Below are 27314 nucleotides of genomic sequence, written 5' to 3'. Positions count from 1 at the left end.
ACACGCTTTTCTAAAGCGGATTGGATCCAACTCTTTAAAAACCCGTGGAGTTTATCAACTAAACACCTTTGCAACTTCGTATTATTTAACAGAATCAACACATTGAAATATCTAAGCGGGGGGAAAAAAAAGGATGCATAGCTAAAATTGTCTTTTATGTGCCCCACAATAACAATATCATACATAATGGATTTATGGACCAAATAAACTGTTTCAGGACCTTACTACCTTTTTATTTTCATTAAATCATGTTTAGAAGACGCAAAAACGTAAAACCTGTTTACTTAAATTGAACGTAGGATTGATCATGAATTGTATCATTTAAAGTTGTATTTACTAAAGTGTTCCAACATTTATCAATAACAGTAATTATTTGATACTAAATGTTTCAGCCTTTGTATGTAATCATTTGAGTCATTGTTTGATTGACTTTCATTCGTATCTTCCTGTTTACGTCTGTAAATTGTGGCCAATTTTAGATTTATGTCTGCTTTTGGGATTCTCTCATGCTCTCTGTGTACAGTATATATTCCCTCTGGTGAAGCTCTTGTCATGTCACTACAGTAAAAAGGTTGTCCAATTGTCATCTGAGCAGAAGGAAGCCTTGTCGATATATTAAAAGCCACTTCGGTGCACTCCATTTTGGTCCACGTGTCCAGCAGGCATCAATGCACATGCTTATTATTTAATGCAATGAAAAACATGTGAGTCTAAAATGTTTATTGGAGCTGTCTCATATTCGCTGAAATCGATGTTCTGCAGCCTGATCTGTTTCATTCAAGGACAGCTTCATATTTATATATACACATTTGGTGACATGCATTTGTGTTATTTTAAAAACAAACTGCAGCCCCCCCCCCCCCCCCCCCCCCCCCCCATCATACCTCTATAACCACAATTCCCATGTGACTGCCCGTGTCATTTGGTCATTTCTGCTTCACTTCATCTTTACTCAAGGCCAGCAAAGGCTACAGCGGACGGAATGGGTGCAGTCTGGCAAGATGAAAAATCTTTGATCTCGTCCATATGTGTTTAAATTTTTATACGTAACCATTAGCTTGTGGCTACCCCGGCTTTTAAACGGAACCTCAGAGGAGAAATCCTTCAGTCAGGGATTTGGGAGTGGCGTGCTTTGAGCGCATCCGAGTACAATTCCAAGCAACAATCGATTAGACGCAATTTTGACACTTTGGGAAATTATTGCACGTTAAAACTTACAAGAAATAGACACACGTTGAATTCAAAATCTCAATTAGCACTTTTAAAATGTGCATATACAGTATAGTTCCTCTCACCTGCTTATGGTTATGTACATCAGTGAAAACATATAGTAAACATTACGCAGACTGTCTTTGTACTGTTAAAATGAATCGTTCTCATATTTTAAATTTGTTTTTTTTTTAATGGAAAACCTGCAGAAACAAACCTGGCCCACGCACACAGTTCAATTAACCTAAAAATCTGTGTTTGAAGAACGTGGGAGTGATTATACAAACATCATATTTAAAAGGATTTACTTTTTTTTTTGTCTCCTGATCTCACCTTATTTAATCTTTGAAAATTACCCTTTTCATGTTAATTTAAATTAATTAATTGAGATTAAGATAAATGTGTTTGCAAATTGTTTTTATTCCCTCGAAATATAAATGGCCCAAGCGAATTTACTGTTATTTGAATTGTAAACACGGCTTCACGCAATTTAGTCATAATCTTTTCATTACCAGGTAATTACTGTGTTGTAGGGGAATGTAAAACCATACTGGACATACAGTTATTTATTTTCAAATGGTGTAAAGGCAACACAGAAACAAACAAACCAAAAATCCATGTCCGTATATGGTCATGGACTTAATTAAAATTACAATTTGTTTTTGCCCGTGTAGTATTCAGACAGTAGCCGCTTCCTGCATAAGAAAGATGGAGAAGCTGAGGAATGAAAAACATTCCTGGAAGGAAATAAAAAGGATTTATTGTGAGCAGATGTGAGTGTGATTTAGTGGAGGAAAGGTGTGGAGCTGCCATTTATCTGAGTTGTCAATTAAAGGCACCACATCTTGTTGTAAACTGAGTTTATTTCCAAGAAAAAGAATTGAAATGTAAATTTGAAATGAAGATTAATATTGGATTACAAACGTAACCATTGATTTTGTTTTTTTTTTTTTTTGTTTTTCTTCTTCTTCTGCAGTTTGCTGGTTATTGGTTTTCCTCACTTCCATTTTGGTAAACTTATAACTTATAATCATGGTTGTTTTGTTTGTTTGGATGCAAATAGGTGCTTAAATCTGTCAAAAGGTTGTAAAAACAAACAAACAAACAAGGTAAGTAATGGTAGCACTAATATGTTAGATCAGTGGTTCTCACACTTTATTTTTTTGGCTTAAGTACCCCCTTTCTCTAACTTTTGAATCCAACTACCCCAACATTTTGCTCAGTGAAATGATAATGAGCATAATGATGGAATGAATGAGTAAAAATGCACATTTTAAAGAATCATATTTTGTAAATATGTAGAATGAAACGGTATTTAGTGCCTCGTGAATATATTTATTTCTATCATTTATGGTCATCTCCCGCCTGGTGTAGGACTAAGATTGTGTTCGACTTAAAATCATTTCTATTATCATTTTGATTTTGTTGTTGTTTGTCTGTTCTTTTTAATAATTCAGTATATTTCTCTGTTATTTTCTGTTTTTGTTGTCGTTTTTGTAATTGTTGGTATTATTGTATCTGGCAATTGAAAATTGTAATTGTAGGAGTTCTTGATGATTTAACTTGCTTTGTCTTAAAGCTCCTCCTAGGCTGTTAATGCAGCACTAATCACACGTACAGTATGTCATCTCATGGGGCACTGTCAAAAATGTGCAGTCGACCTTTTTTGGAGCCAAAATGTCAGGGTCAAGGTCGTGTCAAGTGTCAAAAACCAAAATTGTTCATATCTCTATGAATATTTATCATACAAGTTCGATGCTTACATTTATGAAAAGCTCATCTCAAGTGGAGTATTTTATTTCGTCGGACCGAAGCTGTGCGACCTACCAATAAAAAGATGGGTAGGGGTCAAAGTTCATGACATCACAAAAAAAAAAAAAAAAAAAAAAATTCCCTATGACTTGGCCATAAATTGAGAGACAGTGCTCAGACTGGTACCATTGAACAACATTTCCTTTCAATGTGTTAAAGGTCTCAGTTTTTCCTGCATTATATAACTTGTCAACAAATCCAAATACAGGTTGTCATTTTTGCCAATTTTCAATTCCCAAATACGTATTCGCCTTGCAAATACAGGTGCCGAGTTTTATTCTCTCTGTGTGTTTTTTTGGCATGGTTTTGTTGTTTATTGTCGTTTTGTATTTTTTTTACATATTTCGTAGTGATCGTGTGTTTTTCTCTCATTTAGTGTCTTTGTTGTCGTTTTGTGTGTCGTTGGTTTTATTTAGTATATGATTATCATTTCTGACTAAAATAAAAATGATAAAACCCCATATTTTTAATGTTTCCATTCGTTCATTTTCCTCTCTCTCCCTCTGTCTCAAGTACCCCCTGTAGTGCCATTGCATACCCTAGGGGTACACGTACCCCCATTTGAGAAACACTTCTTTAGAAAATAGAGTTAACAATGACCCTACAAACAAAATCTGGGAATGTGCTTATAGCTCTGGAGCAAAGAATAATAATCTGAAATTCTGCACAAAAAACCTTGTGTATGTTTAAAGGTAACAGAAAGTCTGTCGCAATAGCATATTTGCAATTATGTATTCAGGTGCGTGTGTGTGTGTGTGTCCGTGTCCTGACTCCCCTCACTTTCCTACTATGATGATTGGGTCTCTCCACTGGACTGACTCCACTCTTGTTCTGCCTTCCCACTCAGCACAGTGAAAAATCACCTCGTCAGTGTGCCACTATTACACAGTAATTGGCCTTTTAAAGAGGGGCTCCACCATGTGAAACAGTGTAACTGAGGAAGATACATTCCCCATTTTGTCATCTAATGCTCGTCCTCTACATTTCTCTCTTTCTCTCTCACACAAGCTTTACCACTGCTCATTCTTGACCAGTTGCTATTTCCGTGTCGAGCCTTTTCGGCAACATGTTCCGTTCAACATGTTCCGTCGCACTGTTTCTACCACTGACATGGCTGACCTCTGAAAGCTCCGCGCCTGCTTTGCCATTTTCAGCACCGGACAGCTCCTTGAGAGGACAGAACAAATTCCTTTCTAAAAAAAGGACAGCAGAAAAAGGCCACGGCTCGGTTGTTGTTTCCATAATGTTGTGTCATCGCTGCCAAATGAGGCGCTACTACAACTCAGGATGACAGAATCCTCCGGAAAAAAAAGACCAAAGCAAGTCAAAGTAAAAAACTGAACCCACAAAGCAGATGAAGTGCTTAAAGAGTAACTAAACGCCAATGTGTATTTCAATTTCGCATATTTTGAAAAAAAATTTAAGAGTGACTGCTTTCTATGTGCTGAAACCTGACAATTAGTAACACTTAACTTGAAGTTTTATACATAAAGTCATTATTATGACATGACGCCTGTCATTAGCATGGATAAAGTGTCATGAAGGCTGTCAATAAGTGTCACGTTAGTTACCCTAACCTTTACTTACCCTAACCTGTAACCCTAAGCCTACCTAACCCCATTTAATCCGTCCACCTAACCCAAAAAATGCCAACAGAGCTCCAAAGGTGTCATAATTTAGGAAAAAATGTCATAACACTTGATATCAGCCTTCATGACACCTTATTCATGATAATGACAGAATAATGTCAGCCTTATGTATAAAACTTCAAGTTAAGTGTTACTATTACAATCAAATTTCGCTTTTAGCAGAGAATAGAGGTTTGTGATGTTTCAGTGGCTTCTTGCCCATTGGCCCCGCCCCTACTACAAAAACTAGCGCTTGTGGACTCTTTAATCTATGGCGAGTAGGCTGGATTGACAGAATTGTGAACAGAGATGTATAATGAGTATTGAGTAGCTAGTTAGCAAAGAATAGATTGTTCTTTGGAGTTTTCGTAGTATAGACAAGGTGTGTCTTGACCCTTCAGAAGCCCCGCCCATAATCAAGGCAAGTATTTATTTATTTTTTTTCCTGCCTAGACGCACGCCAGATGAAAATACAAATGTTCAGGAACAATAGTATGACATTCAAAATGTAACTTTTACCAATAATGTCTAAATAAGCTGCTTTTTCTGTGTGGAAGCAACCCTCAGCCTTGATAATGTCATTAAACTCTTACTTTTACCTCTTGTAAACATTGGGATAAACCAATTAAAAATATGTTCATTGATTTATCCCAATTCAGCCAATGAACATTAGAATAGCAAAGGGATAAGATCAGAAAATATCTATGGGGAAATGTGAAGTTTTAGTGCTAGAAAGCAATGGAGCACGTATACTGCTTTTTCTTTTGATCATTCATGTCCTATACCTGATTTGTCCAAGGCGAGATGCGCGCCAGACCGGATGCTAGAGTACACATTCCCACCTGCATTCATGCTGAAATATTGTTTTTCGACTGGTGGTTTAAATTGGATTACCTGCAGTAAAACCCACACAAGAACAAGGAGAATATGTTAACTTTGTGCAGAATTATTCTTGGTCTACTATACCTTACCGCCCTAACCGCAATAATCTGCTTTAGCTTCCAGATTCCTTACTTTCTATTCTGAAAAACTACGAACAACCACACCTAATAATTACTGTAATTCTGAATTGAATGGAGACTACAGGCATCATAGATGAATCAACCATTTACAGGTTGTAATAACTATAATATACACGCTCGTCCAGAAAGTGTAGGGATTTTATCGTTAAACTTAAGCAGTGACTCAGCCCATGGCTTTAAATTTCCATTCACAATATAGCTGATCTGCATAGCTACATAAAATATGTAGATATATCGCTGCTTGGTTCACTCCTATGACATAGAGCCAGGCAGGGTGGAAGTTTTTCTATTTGCATAAATATCAATCTGTCCATATACAAGTTGAAAGCAAGTCTTATGCAATACTGCAATACAAATAGAATTCCTTTAAAGAGGAACTAAGTGAGATAAAAACCTAGGTGATGATTAAAATTCAAGACAATATAAAATACATAATGTTATGTTAGTGTAAATTCTGCAATATATTTACAAACTGGAGTCAAAAAGTATCAGAAAATAACTGAAAACAAAGACATAAAAAAAGGATAAGAATCACATTTTATGTGTTTTTTAACCATTATTGATTCTTTTTTTTAGCCTTTGTGTTTTTAAGACTGCGAGAAACTCAGGATAATCATTCAAGTTCCACTTATACAAGTCAAAGCTAAGGCTTGAACCAACAACCTTCTTGCTCTGAGGGAACGTTGCTAACTACTGCATTGGGCAGCCTGTATAAATATAAAAGAAAACAAGGAAGGGGTTGAGTGTGTGTCAAACACATCAGCACATTAGCACACTGTTTGGCTCAGGGAGAGGCAGAACGTCTCTGGGGAGATGATGTGCAGAGGTGTGCATTTGATAGAGCAAAGTAAGGAAAAGTTATAAAAACAGAGAGACGCAGTGAAGTAAGCCTGGCTTTCCTGAATGACTTTGTGAGCAAAAGTCTGGAACGAGACTGTAAGTGAGACGTTTCCTGTTAGACATGTGCTCCTTTGTGCACATTAAACAGTAACTAAACCCCAAAACTAATTTTTCAGCAACAAACAAATGTATTTATGTTTGAAGTAGTGCTGTTGATTGATTCTTCTTGTGACATTTTAAAGTATATAAAAATAAAGCAGTGACTGCCCTCTATGGGTTGAAACCCAATCAAATTATGTTATTGGCTGAGAATGGTGGCTCCGCCCCTTTTATAATACCGAGCTCCTATTGTGAGTGACATGCAGTAAATAGACACCTCAGCTGCTACTGATTGGACCTGTCTTGCTTCAGGTCTACACAGTGCATTAAGTCTATGGAGGAAATAGCTATTAAAATGCTCATGAATCACAAATTTGTCAATTAACGTCAGACATGGAGGACAGACGGACATAAGTAAAACATGAAGAACCAAGGAAACGCTTTGATTTGCGCGAACAAAAGGGCGAGAATCCCCAAAGTACGGAAACCTTTTGCAACCAGCCCTCTTCCTCCTGTCCATATTCATTTTCACTTCTAGTTATTCCTCTATTTAACCGTGATTTCACAGGCTCCAATTGATTGGAACGCCATCTGTTTCAAGTCACATTTGTAATTTGTATTTATTTGTATTTCTGCAAGATCAGAGTATTCTGTGTCATGGCTACACATAATATTTTTGAAATAAATCAAACCGTTTTGGTGAATAATTCAAATTTGAGATTTCGTGACTTTGACCTCTTGTTTGTTTTACAAACACGTTAGCTTACTTTTACTGTTAGCTTAAACAATGTTAGCTTTTGCGAACCCTAACACAAGTTGGCGCCGCTTGGTGACAGCTGCAGACGATGAGGGCTTTACGTGTTTGATGTCTAGAAGTATTGAGTCGATAGTTATGTCGATAGTTATGTTAGTTAGCATGGCACTGATTCTTCTTCAGAGGTCTTATAGTATAAACTGGGCGTGTCTTATCTACTCTCTCCCATAATCTAAGTGTTTTTTGAATTTTCAGCCTAGCTGAAACATTCGGGCTTGCTTTCACTTTAACTTGACTCTCACTTTTTGTCTCCAGTGAACATCTTCAGATCCTCAGAGATGAGAAAGATTAAAATAAACATAATGGTATGAATGAAATGAAAATCATAGCCAGAAGGGAAAACAGAAAAAAAGAAACTTGCGTAATATAGGCCGCGAACGTCACTGTGTAATTACTAAAACATAAATCGTTCAGCTTGGCCAATGTACCTGGTCGATCTCCCTTTGGGGGTTTACTGGACCACGAAGAGAAAGAGACCCAAAACCTGACCCACCACACACAGGGAATACATTTCCCACCAGCACTGGGGCTGCATAACCCCCACCACTATGCTAACCCACAAGAGAATAACATGTCAGAGCTGGCGTAGTGGTAATTTAGTCTTGGTGACCCTGGTCTGACCTTACTGTTAAAAAGGGATCCAAAGAAATAGTTACAGTGATTTAAATCTAACAGCACAAACTACCCAAGGAGGCATTAGTTTAATTAGATCAAGCTGTGTGGTGCTGTATGGACTTAATAAGTCAAACATTATCAAGCATACTCATGATTAGATGGACACGTGGTGTTTTGGAATTTACCTTGTCACTATAAATACTCCCAGTGGTAAATATTTAGTCAATGGCTTTTTGGGAGCTACTGTGCCCTGTATCCTGCTCATCGTAATCTAAGACAGCTACTTGTGACCCTAAGCAGGATGCACGCATCAAGATATAGATAAAATATCTTGTTAAAATTAGTTTAGCTGTAATGCAGATGTACAGCCTCTTCTAATAAATAATGCAATGTTGTCTTCCTACAAAAAGCCACTCGAAACAGACGGGTTAGGAAACACATTTGTACACGTGAAAAAGAGTCATGAAAAGCACAACTGGAGTTTTAATATAGTTGTCACCATATAATGATGAAAATATATTGTTATTTTTTGTAATTACTACAACAGTTCCTAAACCTTACTCAACTACTGTCCATTGGGACTCAATTAGTTTAAAGATCGATCTTATATATGCAACTGATGCTTTTAATGACTTTAATAACACTCCATGTCAGCAGTAATGTGTTGTAAATAGAATGAAGGAGTAAGCTTAAAAACTAAGACTTGCTTTATCATGTTGAAACTTGAGAAAAAAAATTAACATAAAGAAGTCATTCTTTACCATCTCCCAATTTGGTATCAGCAATGGTGTTTAACGTTGTTCAAAAATGTTTTCATTATTAAATCTCCTTGGCTTTGTATACCCCTGCTTCAGAAAGGCTAAGACAAGCTATTGATTATTATCACTCAATATAGGAGTCCCCTTGGAGATGCCTTATGGCACAGCCTATAGGCTTAGTTTCATAAACCACTCTTATGTGGTTTGATCACACACAAGTTGAGAGGGTTTGTCTGTTTTAATCTTCTTAGGTTGGATTTGCCAGCAGGCATGTTGGAAACCTATGTATGTTCCGTGATATATGATATGTTGATTCTTCAGCCAGCAGATCAGATGAGAAAATGTAATCACAATGGATTTTTCCTAATGCCTAAAACACAGGCCGTCTGGCCGATGGGATGCTGCTGGGTGTGGTGGTGTGCTGCTGCTACTTTTCTGATGTTTTAATGGCATCACTGGAGAGAGGCAGAACATGAGCCCAATGTTCATCCAAGGAGACACATTGATACAAAATGGTTTCCAAAAAATGAATAGATGTCGTGGGTTGTTTGCGAGGTCAAGAGCTTTCAGCACAAGTGTAGCAACTTTGTGGCGGACAGATGAGCACCCCCAGATGACTTCCAAAGACATACCCAGGCACAAAATTGCATACTCATCTCTTCAATTCAGTTTCTCTCCTGCTGATCTACCACTTGTCACAAAGAGTAGACAGGAAAGTTGTGAAAGATGGGACTCTCCCAGCAAAAAAAAAAAAAACACACACACACTCATGCTGCCAACCAGACAGGATGACATGAAGATGAGAGAAAGAGGGTGGCAATACCACTTCCCCAACCCTGATATGGAGAGAGAAAGGGTGGGAGCTAGAAGTGCAAGAGAGCAGTAATACGTTTTCATTTGAAATATTAAAGCCTCTGCATTAAACTGTCTCCTTGCTCCCTTGGGTGCTGGTGAGGGCTCTTTCTGTCCTAGACATCCCCAGGAAGGACAAAACAGCTAACAGCCAACAGCTACACCCACTGACTCTCCTCAAGCCAAAACCACCCATCTACCATTTAAATCTTACCATTTAAACGTTAAACGTGGAGTTTGCCTTGTGTCTTGGGGCGTTATATGGCTGCCGCAGGCAAGGTGATTTTTTTTTTTGTTTTTGTGATTGTCCTAAAACTTCAAAATCACTAGATAATAAAATTGATGACCTGAGTGGAGGATTGATTAGGCGCAACTGCAGTTAGACGAGCAATCACATTGCAAAGGGTTGGAGCGGTGTTAGGGTGATTTGGGTCTTTGGTCTGATTGGTTCTATGCAGGCAGTGCAGGTGGACAGGGGGGTAAGTTGGCAGTCAAGTGTAAAGGCCTTGATTATCAGCAAGCTGCACTATAATTTGTACAATTGTTACCATGGGTGTAGTTTAAAACCCGGGTCTTAGAGAAACTAACACAAGCAAAGACAGAACATGCAAAGAAAAACAAACAAGTAGCACAGAACCTGGGATTTTCTTAATGCCAACATGCAAACCACGCCAATGTTGCGTTGATTTTCCTTTAACTATATGAAGGAAATTCAGCCTTTTTGAAAAAAAAATATATATGCATTTGTAACATTGATAAATATTCATATATATATATATATATATATTATTGCATTTTTATTCATATTTCAATATGAGTACGGTAAATGCAAAGCACACTGACTATACCTAAAATGTGCTAGTGACAGCTCAATTGATTCAGTATTTATAAGATTAATTCTGTAACAATATTAAATAGTTGCTCTACATTAAAACATAGGTAATAAATTATACGTTTCTATCTCTGATTGATTTTTATTGACCATCTCACAGAAAATGAGTGACATACAATGCAAATCAACTTTGTTTCCAGATAAAACAGCAGCTCTGGAGCAGAGGTCATTTCTCCTCATGTTGTGGTTGTTTAAACGCTTAAAGCCTTTTTTACACCTATGCAAAATGTCCTATTGGCACGTCTTGAAGGTTGTGGCACCCATCTAGTTTTTATCTAGGCCAGCACATCGCCAGCCGGATACATCTGGCCAGTCATCTCCTCTCTTTGCCTCTGCACGTACACACATGGATGTGTGGCTACGCCTGAAAGCCATCACATATCCACACACACACCAGCTGTTGTGGATTACTAAAGAACAAGAGCAGGATTCTGTGACTTATGCCCCGTGTTTGATGGCCTTACCCTGGATATGACCTAACACAAAAGCACAGGCTTGTTTATTATGCTGCACAATGAACCTGCAATGCTTTGTTTTAGACATATGCAGGCTTTTTAAGTGAAATGCAAAAAATGACAGAAAGGTGCGTGCAACATGGTTACATATCATCAGCGTTATGCACAGTAACAGCAGGCAAATTGAATCTCTCCCAGACAGGAAGGGATGAATAATGCCATGTATTTTATTTTCCTATCTGATCAGGCGTTGATGTGGCTACTCAAAGAGATGTGACTTCTTTTAATCAAGCTAGTTCCACCTCAAAGAAACAGGAAATCTGTCTGCCCTCACCTTCATCTATCTTAACTTCCCTTCCTACATTGATCTTGCACCGACCCTCAAATCTACCCACTTCCCAATCTCATCTTAATCTTCATTATTCTCTCTAAGGCTACGGACTCCTTCTGGCTACCTTCACGCACAACTCCACGATCCCTCCCAGCTTCTCCCAGTCCATCACCACAATTACTAGACATTGCAAATTGAAAAGGAATGGAGGTCTTTTGTAAAGCAGACAATTTAGGAGTGACAACATGTAAAATAGTCACTTGGGTACTCAGCTAAGGCTTTAAAGCTTAAGTTATTATGAAAGGAGGGAGGATGAAACCGTCGGACTGAGCCAAACCCAACAACTGCTACCCCAACGCTACAATAAAATATTCCATCATCTCCCTGAAGCATGCCTGACTCCAGCTGGGATCAAAGAGTATAGTTGATGACTGAAAGAAGAGTGCATATTAGTGGCGGCAAACGCTCATTCCCATCAAACCCTTCATTCATTTCCACTGATTGCTGTCAGGACAAAAATACTTGAAGGGGTTTCGGTGTTTCCATTTTCCCGGTAAGCAAAGAAGCTACTGGATGTCACGCACAATATGGTCATATTTCAAGGACTCACTTTTGTTTTTGTGTTGCTAATTTCATAGGTACTGGTTGGAACATCCCTCCCAGTCACTCCACAATTCACAGTTATGAAATACTCACTTGTCTGTGGCCCATTTAGGCGCTACAGTAAGCAGACTCAACCTCAAGATTAGACAAGGTCAATATGCACCATTTCACAGCATATACACCCCTGTTCAGAAAATCCAAACAGATTCACATATTCATTTCAAGCTGTCTGTGACAGGTGTTTTATGTGGAATAACGTTGTTGTTGTGAATCTCCCATCAATGATTCAATGTAGCACATCAGATAGAAGAGTGAGAGCGAGGGAGAAAGATGTATCTGGCTGGTTGTTTGGAGGTGGAACCTTCAATATATAATTCAGAGTTGTCTGGAGGAGTGAGTGTGGAATGTAATGGAAGCTCTTCCAGTCTGGTGAAGATTTGGTATTCCTAAAGCTCTAATCTCTTAGGCCACTTTGAGCGTTGAAATCCACTGGCAAATGTCTTTTGATGATCTCAGATTTTTAGCTTTGAGCAGATGAAAATCAGAGAGTCTTCCATCACAGATATACACACAGAAACATGGCAGCATAGCTCGGTACTGGTGCACTTTCATTAATGCCTAATTGACAGCTGGCATCTCCGTTTAACTTAGTAGCGCAGCAGGTTATGTACAGTTACCCCTCGTTCGCAGCTGCTCAATCAACTCAAAATAAGTAATCAAACTGACACAAGTGATACAAACATCTCATCCAAGACTAAAACAACGCCTAATGCAAGCCAGAATGAAGGCTGATAGATGTGTTTACTCCCCACTGATTTTATTGATGATGTTCTCTGTAATAACAACAACATCTCTACCTACTCCAGTTTTCCCATGCAGCCTTTTTGCCTCATACATTTTCTGAAGTGTTTTCTCAAGCAGAAAATAAACAGTGTTGGATTTACTTTCTTCCCCACCATAAACATTTGTGCTTGATAAAAAAAAAAATAATAATAATACAATAAATATCTCCAGAACTGAACCATGTAAGATGGCAGATTACGTGGAATCTGAAAGGCAGTGTGGAGCGATCATCATGCATGGGCTTTTGTCTTGTTTTCTTTGGGAGTGAGTTGACATTATCCCTATGAATAATGTTTTATCGTGCATGGATTACTACATGCAAAAGCCATGCACGGCCCCAGGAAAATAACATGGGAAGACCTTTGCCGACCCCTTGTCGTTGTGTCCCTCGCCACTTTATCATCCCCGTCCCCACCCCCATATGCACTACAATTGACACACCTTCGGTTTGTGATGAACGGACATTGATGACATCTGCTCTAGCTTCACATTCAGCAATGGGTAACAGATTGAAGAGATAGTGATGGATAATGGAAAGGAAACATCTTCAAGATAATGTTACCCATTGTAAAGATCTAAAAGAGAGAATGATGAAAAACACACTGACTTAACATAAACGGCTTTATTATAATAAAAAAAAAAAACATTTTAATATGTTCATACCTAACAGGTAAATACTGTATCTGAACAACTTAATAACATCTTAATTAATATTATTATAGAACACATTTCGGTAACACTTTACTTAAGGTTCTACACATAAGGCTGGCATTTCGCTGTCATTGTTATGACATGGCACCTGTCATTAGCATGAATAAGATGTCATGAAGGTCATTAAGTGTTGTCCGTTACCCTAACACCAAACCCCATCCCCTAAACCTCACCCTACCTGAAGCTTAACCCTACCTAACCTGCACTAGATCCCTAACCTAACCCAAGAAATGTCAACATAGCTCCAAACGTGTCATAATTTAGCAAACGACACTTAATGACAGCCTTCATAACACCTTATTTATGCTAATCACAGATAATGACAGCATAATGTCAGCCTTATGTACAAAACGTCAAGTGATGTGTTTCTAATTTCTAAATGCAAACAGATATTTTCATCATCCAACCCACTTTTTGAAATACATCAAAATTTGAAGTTCCAAAATGTATCTGAAATGGCCAAAACATCCGAAATCGGTAAATAAAAGACTTAAATCCATGGTTAAAGCTGGACCAGACACAGAAAAGGTTTTAGACAATCTGGTGACACAAATGACCAATACATAACAATACTCGTTACTTGACAAAAAGGATAAGGGTCCAACAAAGAAACACTGCTTTAGGTCACTCTTATTGTCATTCCCTAAATGACTTGACTCCATATGTTGCACAAACCGATGCAATTTTACTTTATCCAAATATGACGACCTGCAGCACTTTGTGGGCATAAAAAGTGATAACAGTAATGAAACAGCCTTCATTCCTTGCCAGAATTTCCTCGGGAATTCTTTGGAGAAAGTTGCAACAGAAGCTAACACAGAAAATGAATGATACTCTTATCTCCTCTGGGACACTCCAAAGATAAGAGCTCTCATTGGCTTGTGTTCATATTCCCCGTGAAGTGAGATGAATAAAAAAAGAATTGGAGTGCAGCAAAATAGAGGGAGGAGAGAAAGGATGTGGTGGAAAAATACATGACAGAAGGATGGGAGTAATAAAGCATCCACTTAGTATGGTGGTAGAGGGGTGGAGATGACCTCCATCCTCCATCTTTATCTCCACCTCTACACTCCGCCACAACCCTCTTCATCTCAACCAGGGCACCGTGGCACATTAGCGCTCATTGGATAGTGGCAGCATGCCACACGTTGCATGTTGTAATGAATCAATTGAACTGCGGCAACCTCCGCAATCCACCCTTCTTCTCCGGGCTCGTCATGTTCCCAGATGCTCTGTGTGAGGCAGGGAGATGAGAAATCAAGGTCCACATGCTGTGCACGCCTCCCCCTGAGGTCTCAAGTTAAGGTGTGATATTTTGAAAAGCAATTTAGTGTAGAGAACTGGAGGAAATAATGAAACACTGTCTGCACAGCAAGAGGCTCTAATTCACAACTAATCTTAAATTGTGAATATAAAGTTACAGATGTGCTGGACAATTGGTTAAAAGGAACAATTTGCTGTGTACTTACAATTTCACAAACCTTAATGCAATTTTAAATGATTGTGTTAAAAAATGATTTTTAAGTGAGTCTAATTTATCTAATTGAAGACAAAATACCTTGTGCTAACCCTGAAATATTAATGCAACCCTAGCTAATAACACCTTGGCCGTTAAACTTATTACATTCATCAGAAGCGACCAAAGCGTGCCCCAAAGTCTCACTGCCACCCCCACATTAAAACCCTCCTGCCCTCTTTTCACACCTTATTTGTTTGCAAATTGATAACAAATCTGTAGACCCCGCAGGGACCGTAATTCAATACTGAGATCCCAAGGTTTCAGATCAGATATGATCTGCCAAATACTGAATGCAGGGCCACAGCATCATGTCGAGTTATAGCTCAGAGCCACTCTCTGCTTTTTGTGCAAGAGAAGAAATAATTACCTCTTCGGAGGATTGAAAACCAAACTGAACTGTTGTAATTGAGTAGACTGACTTGTTTGTGACATGTTAGTGAAGACATCTTTTGTAATCATCCTGATGCCACCCAAACCTATGAAATTCTCTATTTATTCCAATTTAAACTGATGGAAAAAATCTTGTTTGGAGACAAAAACATCTGCAGTGTAAATTTTCAATTAAGTACATTTCCTTCCTAAAGCAAAGATCAACTTATTTCTCAGTGGGAACATTAGTAAAGATTCATTTAGAAGAAAATTATTAAATGAGATAAAAGGAAACAAGCTGAGTTTTATTGAAAACACTGTCTTGGGAACATCAAATTATTTCACTACACGAGATGTACCATTGCTCCTGAAAGCCTGTCAGTGCGTACTATTGAGTATAAAAACCCTTTTCCATGTGTCTGCCATTAGAACACTGAGCCAAGGACAGCTTGAGCACTTTATAAAAGAGAAGCTTCATCAATTATTCACACTTCCGGCATCACACATTCCACATGTTTCTCCTCCCATAGGTTAATATTTCAGCCCATACCAGCCACCCCCCCACTGCACAACCCACACTTTTCTTCTCTCTGCCACCTCCCGGTGGATGTTTGATCTCCATAAATATCATGGTGACATTAAGAAGCCCTAAGATGGCCTCAGTTATGGCTGTCAGTAAGTAAACTGCTATGAGTCCCCAGACAACTGCCCAAGAGTCAAACATCACTTAAACGTAACTTCCCAGGACACTACAGCAGTGACCATGGCTGTAATTTTATTTTACAGATTAGTCTACCAACATAAAGCTCGGAAAACTAGATTCAAGTCACATCTGATGGATGTTTCAGAGGTAAGCCACATGGCATTTCCAGTAGTGCCCAGTCCCGGAGAGGCTTTATCCCACATGTTTTAGATCTTACCTTGCTTCACAATACATGACTGTGAAAAATAGCTTGTTATCAGGCTTTCAGGTGATACATAAAGGTATGTAGGTGCACGTTGGAATCAAAACCATGCACGAGAGGGGGCTTTCCAGGACCAGGCTTGGGCACCATTGAGCTATAGAGCTTTTTGTTGAAATCCAGATTATTGAGCCAACTTTTTCATGTCACTTTTTAAGGCTGAGGAATCATTTCCTCAGCCACAGTGCTGGTTTTCAACACTTCTAACCTCAATAAATTAATTTTCCTATTCTTTTGTGTGTTTTTATGCCCACTAGCTTTTTTCCCTAGTTGTCCTGACTCAAGGCTTTTTTTTTATTGATTCTTTGTGGCTCAGTGGTCTGAAATGTGACCCAGCAATGAAAAGGGCAAAGATCAATTCCCTCAAATTTTTAAACAGTCATTGGATTGTCACTTTGGCATAATTTGACTGCGGGTTCATGGTAGAGCATACGCTGATGTATTTAGCTTAACAAATGACGGTCATTAGTGTCAAGACTGATATGTTGATAGCCTGATTTTGAAAAGCAGCACTCCAGAACGCAGCACACTGTCAATCATTGGCGTGTTCTAAGTATGTGCATGCAATGCATCTTTCGCTGTGTAATGGATTTTATCCACAGCAGTGTTATGATGATGGCATCGATCTTCGTGTTTAAGAGTTCTGCTTCATTGTTTCAGAAGAGCCTTTAGTGTGGACGATAAAACCGTTTTTGTCGTGAATTGTAGAAATATCAAAGTAATGGTGGTGATGATGGTGATGCCGTTTGTAGACAAGGTAGTATAAATAATTTCAATGTCTGTCATCATGCAAGCACTTTATGGCAACTGAAAAAAACTCTATTATAAATGATTAATCTTCTTTAAGAACACTGAAATCACAGCTTGATGCATCGATGGAGCATTGCCTTTCGACATTTGTGCCTTGGTTGTACTTAATGGGCTTTTCTAGAAACACCAAAGCATTTCTATGAAAGTGTATGAGAATAAGGATAAGGCTATAGCTGCTAATGGTGAATGACCTTGTAGTGCCAATAAACATGGCTTGAGCATTGAGATCATTACCAACCCAAGCCATGAAATGATAGAACAGACATGGGCAACTGGCGGCCCAGGGGCCACATGTGGGCCAAAGTATGGTAGATGCAGAAATGTTCTCCAATAACAGAAAACATGACAAAAAAAAACCACAGTGACAACAAAAACACACAAAAATTATTCTAAAAACACAAGATTATAACAAAAACTACAGAAAATGACAACAGAACATACACATTTGACTCCTAAAACACAAAACAACAAAAGCATACAACAAAATGACTCTTTATGTCCTGTATTATTGCTCTGATTGGTCATTAATATAAATGCCAACATGAATGTTGATCATGTAGCCTTTAGATCAGACAATCACAGTTTTGTGGCCCCTGCTGAGATAAAAGTTGTCCTTCACTGTGATAGAAAGTGAAGCAGAAGTGCTGATCATCAAATGAGGCTCATATTTATGAATCAGTCCAGGTGCAAACTGTGCTCGAGTGGCTCTGTTTGAGCCAGTCTCTCCTAGCGAGCCGAGCATGTCTCAAGAGAGACGGGGGACGAGGAGGGGGGTCTCAGAGGAAGGCCAGAATAGCTAAGCCTGACCTCCCTTGAGACTGGGGCAACTGGATTTCTATCATTGTTTTTAATCCTCCTTACACGTTCCACTGATCCCACAGTTGTGCTTTGGCCGGGCTTCGTGTGTAGTCGGGGAAAAAACAAAAAAAAGATAAATGCATTTGATTAAGGGAGAACAGACATTTTTGTTCAGATTTGCATATCTTCCAATCTGAAAGAAAATTACTTATGTCAAGTTAACTGACAGACAATGTCATTTTCGTTTTGTATTTGGTTTATACTAAAGCGAGTAAAATCCCCAAATTGTATGTTGTGATCTTATGTATGAAAGCAATTGGACAAGGGTGGGGTGCAGGTGGGTGTACTCTAGTGTTTACTAAAGAGAAAAGACTTATAGCATTCCTAGAAATCTTCATCACCACCAAAGAATTGTCTTGAGCAGTGTTCAGACACAATCTCCCAACATAGAAGTAGTGTATACATATATATATATATATATATATATATATATAGTTTTATTAGCTAAGAAAATATAGCAACTTTCAACACATTTTACAATCTTTTTTTTCTAATCAGCTTTGATTTGATGGATTGATGTAAAGCTGTTGAGAACTAATACAAAGCCTGCCTGTGGTTTATTACTCCACATTACTCTGGTGGTAACATTCAGTACAGCAGCAAAATGATAGATTACACAGAAAATTACATATGTGTGCCTGCAAAACATTGAAAATAATGTTTAGGCATGAGTCGGTTTAAAAAGGGTACTCAGTACAGGGGGGGAACAAGAAGAATTAAATTACATTGTGCTTTTTCCTGTTGTTTTTCAAATTTTGCCTTCAAACTTTTGATTGCTTTGGCCTGTGATAAATGTTGTACAACATGTTCCAAATAAACTTTTGTTCATTCATTCACGCATAAATTAGCTGGAGATTTAGGATTAGCCTTATAAGCAAAATATAATGTGCTGCATCTTTTGGGGAAAGCGTGGTAGATGAGAGAACATGATTTGTAAAAAGTAAAGGTCTAATGTATGTATTGTGTATTTCTCAAAATGTAGCAAAGCCTGTTTTTAAACTTTTGTTGTGAATGCAACAGGGGTTTTTTTTAACTTGGAACTGGAACAAAATAGCAATAAATACCTATTTATCATACATAGGATTAAAAAGCAGCCTGACCACATTGAATAAGTGGATCCATGAGAAAGTGGTGAGTGATTCCAAAGGCTGGAATCAGCCAAGATGTGTGTTGAATTTCAACCACACTTGACTGAGGAAGATTTCTTAGAAGTGTGAAAAGAGTGAAAAGGACCCTAAGCTACCACAATGCCTCATGGTTTCCCAAAGACACTCATTGTGCATTGCTCTTTTCACCTGTTGTATTCCTACCTCTGAGCCAGTGCGGCTTGCATATAGAGAAAAGCAGCTGGAAACATCACACTATCAAGAAAGAAAACCACCCCATAGTTTCATGAGTATAAGTGCATGCATTCTCCATGCTGGCACCTTTTGTTCTGAAGCTGCCCATATGTTCGTGAGTGTGAACAGAGGAGCTGCAGGAAAAGGACACAAAGCACAAAAGCGCTGCAAAAATAGATGTTGGAATACAATGACATAGCGGGTTAACACAATAACTACAGGAAAGACGGAAGCTTGTAGAAAGAGAGGAGAAAAGATGAGGTAAAATATCTCATTATCTACATTGGACAAAGCTCATCAGTCTTCCAGGAGACAGGGATTCACTTGGAACCTCACCACAAAGCAGGAGCGGCAGCAGTAAGTAGAGAAGGAAGGGGGGAAAAAATGGCTGCAATGGTTGGGATTACCCTAAACCTGCATCAACACACAACTTACCATAAATTATGAGATCACTTGGCAGTGGAAAAAGACAAATGCGAGAGAATCTTTGTCTTACAGAGCATTTCATCATGAACCAAGACATTTTCTGTTTATTATCATCATTTCAGTAGCTTACATTGCACAGCCCTGCACTCCTATTGAATGACAGAATGGGAGCCAAACTATATAGATATGCCTATAAAGATGTGCGAACAGCTTAATAACAAAGAATGCTTTGTGGCATATAATAATGGATAAATGCTGCACAGTTGAGCTAGACCATTTGAAAGTAAATGACAGGGGACTAACTTGAATAGTAGTAATGTAAGTAAAGAGAGATGGCAATAATTGTTATAGATCCCATAATAAAAAGCCGATCATAAAATGTTGCCATCTGCCCTAGTGACATATTTGTTTAAAATTGCCGCATCCAGCATTCAAGTTAACCAAATATGAGAATTTAATTGTCCATTTTACAAAAATGCTATTAAACAGCTGACATATGTCTACTGGAGACCTTAAATTGTATAATCACGAGCTTCAGCTTGCAGATTTATTTGGGTGAAAATAGCAGTGAAACAAAAGATCGTTACACTCCATGTTTATTAAGTGACTTTTGATCACGCATGATTATACACAGAACAATAAGCCTGAAGTCAAGTGAATGAAAGACATTTTTTCATATGCAGATTAAGGGCCGTGATAATAGAGTGTTTCTGAGACCCTTGGCAAAACAAGTAAACATCCCATTTGTGAAATGTCAACAGAAAAGAGTGCATCCTTCTTCTGCATATGTTCTCTGTTATTATACTTATTCTAATACGATGATTAAATGTCATGAAAAGATGTAAAAGGATACAGAGATGAGCGAGCTTTGATGCAGAATAATCCCATATATCAATAACGACGACTATATTTCCGGATTAATCGCATGGTCCAGTCAATTTTCACATGCTGTGATGTGGATCAACAACTTTCACAAGCTGCGAAACTGCCATTGTGCTTTGATGTTAAAGAAGATTACTCATTGCTTTGAAGACAATGCTGGTGTTTTCTTCCAAAACTGGCCAACAGTTGTGAAACCACTGGATCCATTTCTTCAAACGTGGCTGTTTTTATTCTGCCATAAGTGTTATATCTTTTGGAATAACTGTCCATGCTCAAACGAGATGAAGCTTACTGCTCCAGTGGTGACTTTGGTAAACATTAAAACAGTTGTGATGTGGTTTGGTCTGGGTTTGATGTTGCATGCCATTTGGAAGTTGATGACACAAACTTTAGGAACATATATTTTCTTGGAAAGTGTTTGACTGACAGAAGTTGAGCTTGTGACAATCACCTGGTTTCTGTCAGTAGATTATTAAGAGCAATAAATATGTCAACTACTAATTTCATCATAGTTTTTGTCAATAGCCAAAAATGACTAAATTAATTGATATTTTGCCAAGAAATAAAAAAAAAAAATATGTTCTGAAAGATCAAATAAAAACAAAAAGTTCCATTTCAATTGCTAATTTCAAGGTTGTGGAAAGTAATTTTAAAAGGACACAACATGATTAAAAGTAACCTTTGTGCGACTTTAGAAATGAGAAATGTTTGATTTCTACTAATGGTAGGAAAGTAAAACCAGATGCAGATTTAGACAATTACATTTTTTTGTGAATTTTAAATTCTGATGACAAAATTATTATTAAATTTAAGTATTATATTTAAACAGTCAACATTAGGACTGATGAGGAACATCAAACCTCCTTACCAAGCTAAGGTTCTATGACTTTACAAAGCTCACAATAACAATGGTTTGTGCAAAGTATGCCCTTACATAGTATACAGTACAAAAAGGTTCCCACATACATGTAGTCTCACAATTTTGGCAATTGTTAGTGGTTTCTTTATGTGGTGAAGCTGTGCATTCAAATAGGAGGAGGTTGCAGACATTTGAGGGGCGTTTATATGTGTTGAGACCCAAGAAATTCAATTATTTCCGACCAAATACAATATTGATCCTCATAGGAGATAGACTAAAGTCATATATCTGATATTCTAGATATTTCTGCTGCTCAGCCAACTGCGATACAACAATTGCCCTGAAGTAAGGGGGAAATGTTATATGATCACTGTTTGTCTTTGAAATCAATAACGTTTACGCATCCATCTGATAAGCCGGAAGATGTAGACGAGCAGAACTCTATATCATCCACACCAGAAGAGCAGAAAAATAAAGGTTTAAATTTTCATAAGGGCTTCCTACAGTGTCCTCTACAACAACTTGCTGAATTTGCAAAAAAAAAAAATCTGAACCACATTAAAAATGACTTCCAACATCATTTGTAAGCTAAGATCTATAGACATTTTTCATTTCTAATCAAAAGGGCTATTTTATCAAAATACATGAAAGAATGAACAATGTATTTCTTATAGATTCCTAGGGGCATTTGTAGTTTCACCTACCCATATATTAAAATTCCATATCATGTAAAAAGCATGTCTCTTGTGGAATTAATAACCACAAAGTCTTCCTTCTTTACACAATGTAAATTATGCAAAATTCAAAGCTCCCCTGCTTTATACTCTTCATTTCCCTCAAGCCTTTCCCTCACTTAGCCCACTCCATCTGCTTTCTATCTCTCTCATGGTTCCCACTCCTTGGTTATTCTGCTTTGCTTCGCTTCCCACACGCTTCCTGTTTTTGCTGTCCCTTTTAATATTTTGTTTTTCAAAGTATTTCTCCTTTCTTTCTATTTCCTATTTTGTCCCTCTTGACTTGAAACCTTGCCCTCATCTCAGAATCCATCCCGTTTCCCCTCTGAGGCTCCTCTTTTCCCTCTCTCCTTGTTCTTCTTCCCACACACAGGGAAAGTAGTACCTGTGACATTCTGCTCCCTGTATCTTTTTATCTAAATGGGATGTGCGGCCTTGCTGTATCAGATTTCTCTAGACATGAGGTGAGAGCAAACCTTTCTCCTGCTTTGACACCCAACCTGCACCCGATATCCACTTCTTTAAACAGAAATACACCATATCTGGTCACAGCTTTGAATTTCTTACCTTATGAAGCATACAATCTTTGAAATTGAGATATGCCTTCAGATATATTTAAAGCTTTAAGTAGAGGAAAAAAAATCTCCCCTGGAGGTAAGATTCATTTCAGATTAATTCACCAGCCATAGATAAAGTGATGAGGGGTGAAAATGCTGAAAACATCCCATGATTTTTGCTCGTGCTAATGAATGCAATCAATGCTAAGCTGCTGGAGTATCTTCTTTCCACAAAGATACAAGAGAAAACAATTAGACAAAAGGATAAAGACACAAAGTCAGAAAATATCAAATAACAACTTCCTGCTTCACTTTTTCTTCAATATCCACCAACATACCAAATAAAAACAAAAAAGTGAACTTACGTGTACGAAATCTGTGGTGTGGTCGAGTAGCGTGATCTTTGCCTGAGCGTGCAGGGTTCCAGCGTGATGTTGGCTTGACTGGGACATCTGGCTTGGAGGTGGTTGGCTGCAACTTAGCAGTGGTCTTTACAGGAGCAGTACTTGTAGTCGACCCGATGGTTGTCGTGGGCAAAGTCTGGCCTGGCTTTACATTGCCACCCCCATTACGTCCATTATTGCTATTTCGACTTCTGACGTTGCTGCGAGGAGTGACTTCCTTACCACTAGGTGGTGGTGTGAGTTTGGTGCCACGTGTTGTAGAGGTTGTGACCACTGTTCCACTGACGCGTGTCCCCACACGGTTATGAAGGTGGGGGGCACGATTGCTGTCTCCAGGGCCAGTGCTGCCATTGGCTGAGTGGTTCGCTGGTGGCTCTGATTTAGTTCTTGGTGCAGGGGCAGAACCATCCGCTGCTAGTGGTGTAGTGGTTGAAATCATTGCTGTTGGGGATGCAGTTAAAGTAGTGGTTACTGTGGAGATGTTGGGCCCTTTGGGCATGGCACTGGGCTTGGAGAGAAATATAGGATCCTGTCCAATGCTCCCTTTAGGGTCCACCAGATCAGTAGGGACATAATCCTGGACTGATCCAACCACAATCCATTTCAGCAGCATGAGACTGAGCCCTAGCCCAACAAAGCCCATGACTAGTGGTACTGCACACAGCCATGTCTGCTGGCGAGGCCACAGAGCACAAGGGTCACAGCGGAGAGGACCTGGAGCTCGAGGAGATGCCTGTTCTGCCCCTGGTTCTTCCAGTGTCATGGGTGCCAACGTGCTTGCACCAGAGTGCCCACTCATCTTGCCGGAGCCTTTTGGTTTCTCAGTGTTGTTTAGGTTATCAGACAGGTAGCCAAGTGATACAAGGGCATGTGCAAGGAAGGAGCCAGAGTGCAAAAGAAATGCAGTACATTTTAAGTAAGTGGCCACACAGTACCTAAACTACAGATCTACATGCACAATCATAAGACATGAACTGTAGCACACTAACACTGACGGGCACAACAGACACAATTTACCCACAAACACGTTAGACTAATTAACGACACACAAAATGCAAACACCAGCAATATAACCTACACTCCCTCTGGCGGACGACACACCAAACACACACATGCAATCTCTCTCAAACGCATACACACTTGCACAAGAAAATAGCAGCAGACTCCCCCACAAGCATCAACTCAAGCACAGCACACGCACACACGCACGCACACAGACACAGGTTATTTTCAGGTGAGATAGCAAGTTGAGGGTGTGGAGAGGGGTGAGGTGTCTTAATGAAGCGATGATAATTCCCAGGATGCTTCACTCTCTTGTTAAAAAGACGTCACAAAAAAGAAGGTTGAAGAATATTGATCCGTTCAGTGGTGAGATTCTGACCAGAGCTGTAAATCCATGTGCGTGTGTACTTCATAACCAACAACCTGGGCTCGAAAAGCAACCTTGTCCAATTTTGACTGCTTGATTATCAGCCGCAATTTGTCTTGGAAAAAAAAATCAAAGCTCAGATTGTTCTTTTAGTAGCACAACTTCATTGTCTTCTCATAAACCCAAGTCTTTTTTTCAGTGTCTTTTCTGGCTGCTTCAACTTTACCTCATCAGCCTTTCAGAAGAGACACGGCCACCCGTTCTCCAGCTGTCGGTAATCCAAGCCAACCAAACTGAGAAGATTCAGAGCTGAAGGGATCTGATGTGATCCGTGGATAAGATTGGGGTGTTGTTAATATTGGCAATGCCTTTCTTGGTAGGCTAAATCCAACAGATCCAGGTCCAATCTTCACGCTGAACACCTCACTTTGATTTCCCGGGATGACAGCTTGTTCTTCTTCTCCAGAGCTGCATGTCTATGGCAGTAGATCCAGGAGTAAATATATTCATTTATATAAATATGTATATTCTCTAAAAAAGAGACGCTTTACCGAATCGGTTACCTTTACTGCATTCCCACAGTGGTGTAGCTGCAGAAAGAGAGACGGAGAGAGCTGAGGATGAAGGGGTAAGAAAGGGAGGGGGCTGCTGTGAAAAAAATGATGCGGCGGCTGTTCTTGGAGGCTGCAGACGAGGGAGAGACAGGGTGAGGGAGAGAGTGTGAGAGAGAGAGAGGGGAGGGGTTGCTCAATCCACAGTGAGTGATGTGGGCTTCACGGCTCCTATCCCATCCGGCGCTCTCCTTCATCCTCAATACTCCTAAGTGAGGAATAGCGGCTGCCCCATCACACCCCCTCAGTCACCAAGTGAAGGAGTTCACACACCCCTTCTGTGTCTGCCTTGAAAAAAAGAAAGAAGGAAAAGGTACAAATTGGATGGTGGTTGGAAAAAAGGCAGAGAGCGCACAGATGCGCGCTGGCTAAGCTCTGCAGCAGATGCAGATAGGAGGCAGAGGGAGGAGGCAGCAACAGCACCGAACGCCACTCACACACACGCTCCACAAAGGAGAGGCGAGGCACTACCGTAGACACACCCCAGGGAACGGTGAGATCCAGGGAGCGAAATGGAAGAGGAGGAGGAGGGAGGAAATGAGGCACCACCTCCGGTCTCTTCAGCCAGCATCGTACAAGGGCAGACTAACCGAGCCTCTGGGCTCATAATTTATGGGTGACTTAGAGCACTACTTCAACTTGATACTTCCGTGGGCAGTGGATGAATCCCTTATTTTACAGTTCATGTGGGAGACTAGTACTTTAGGCACACCGCCAACCAGATTTTTATGGACAAATGCGAATAGCTGATATGAAAATTGGAGTGAAAAACAGATTTGGCATTTGGTTTGTAATTATGAAAGGCATGCAATTATCCTTGAATAGTGCCGTCTCAGAAGAAGATAAATGTGATCGAATGGAAAGTGCGTACAGATAACAGTATTAACATGTCAAAACATAGAATTTAGATAGATTTATATTATCAATGTGGTCTTAACTTCAGACTCCCATTCCACTAATGATTCATATTGAACTTGGTTAGCTCTAAAATACCTTGTTCACAATGTAAGCAATGTTACCAAACGACAAAAAAGCATTCAAATACAATTTTATTCTTATCCTATTTATGAAGATACGTTCAATCCAGCTTTAAAGATGTACTGTACATTTGGACGAATGAAAAGATCAACGTTTTTATCATATACTTATGTACTGAATCTAAAGATAAAGCTTTATTCTCTCAACAGACGGTTTGCATGAGGCAATGTTCCTGTTCTAAAAGCATTCCCATGAAGGGCCCCAGGCTGAATTTTGATGACTCAGGAAAACCTTAATTTAAAAAAGTAAAGGACATCTTGCCAGCCTGCCACAGGGCTCATTATTAATATTATTATTTTCATCATTTCTATATATTAGCGGCGCTTCCATCGTGCAAATTTGACGTCATCTGGAGCCAGAGTTTGAGCAGTAGCCCTGGTAACATGCCCCGCCCATTTAGCGTACTGCCCTGATGACTTATGCAGCCCAGCTACGCCAAGAACATAAGTATCTTTCCACGTGAAATTCTACCAACGGCTTGTTCAGATCATTGAGGTTTGTACAAAACATACATATATTTCAACTCAAATATCTAGTGAAATTATGTCTCGGCTTTCCTTTCACGACGTAACTGCTGTTCACAAAGAGAGCTACGCAAGATCCGCGGCTGTCAATCATCATCATATGATGTCAAATCCCGTTTTTCAACCTCAAATAACTTATTTAAAACAAACTTCAGAGAAAAAATGAGCACATGAACACAATGTAGGGTAATAATAACTAATGATCACAGCAGAGTTTAGGTTTGGAAAAAAACTGTGATAAGTATTTTAACTACAGTTTGACCAGCATCCCATCTGTTATCAATGAGGAGGCGGGGTTTATGACCCATACTGCAGCCAGTCAGCAGGGGGAGCTCTAAAAAAAAAAGCTTCACTCCACCGGAGAGCTTGTCCCGTCCATTCTTTTTACAGTCTGTGGTTTCAACCTGTTGGCTTGGGTATTAAACACCTTTATCAAGATAAAACCTTATCCCTAAAAGAAGGAAGCAATCTTGTATTGTTAATTAACAGCTCATAATGAAAGAATAGAACAAATTAAAATTAAGATAAGATTTGTATATTGATATTTTTGTGCTTAAAGCTCTGTAGA

General features: G+C 39.1%; 1 protein-coding gene across 1 annotated transcript in view; it reads right to left on the bottom strand.

Moving 5' to 3' along the window:
• The window catches only part of nrg3b (neuregulin 3b), a 230417-nt gene extending 204773 nt beyond the window's left edge, over nucleotides 1-25644 (bottom strand). Inside the window, exons 1-2 of the mRNA XM_028477084.1 lie at nucleotides 25137-25644; nucleotides 23166-25049 (exon numbers count right to left, since the gene is read on the bottom strand). Coding sequence (XP_028332885.1) covers nucleotides 23166-24003 — 838 coding nt within the window. The 5' untranslated portion in view covers nucleotides 24004-25049; nucleotides 25137-25644. The remainder of the gene's footprint in view (nucleotides 1-23165; nucleotides 25050-25136) is intronic.
• Between the last annotated feature and the right edge of the window lie 1670 nt (nucleotides 25645-27314).

This window comes from Gouania willdenowi, chromosome 19 (assembly GCF_900634775.1).
Source record: "Gouania willdenowi chromosome 19, fGouWil2.1, whole genome shotgun sequence".
Classification (NCBI taxonomy): domain Eukaryota; kingdom Metazoa; phylum Chordata; class Actinopteri; order Blenniiformes; family Gobiesocidae; genus Gouania; species Gouania willdenowi.
Note: the sequence above shows the minus strand (reverse complement) of the source record. Positions and strands in the feature narration are given on the sequence as shown.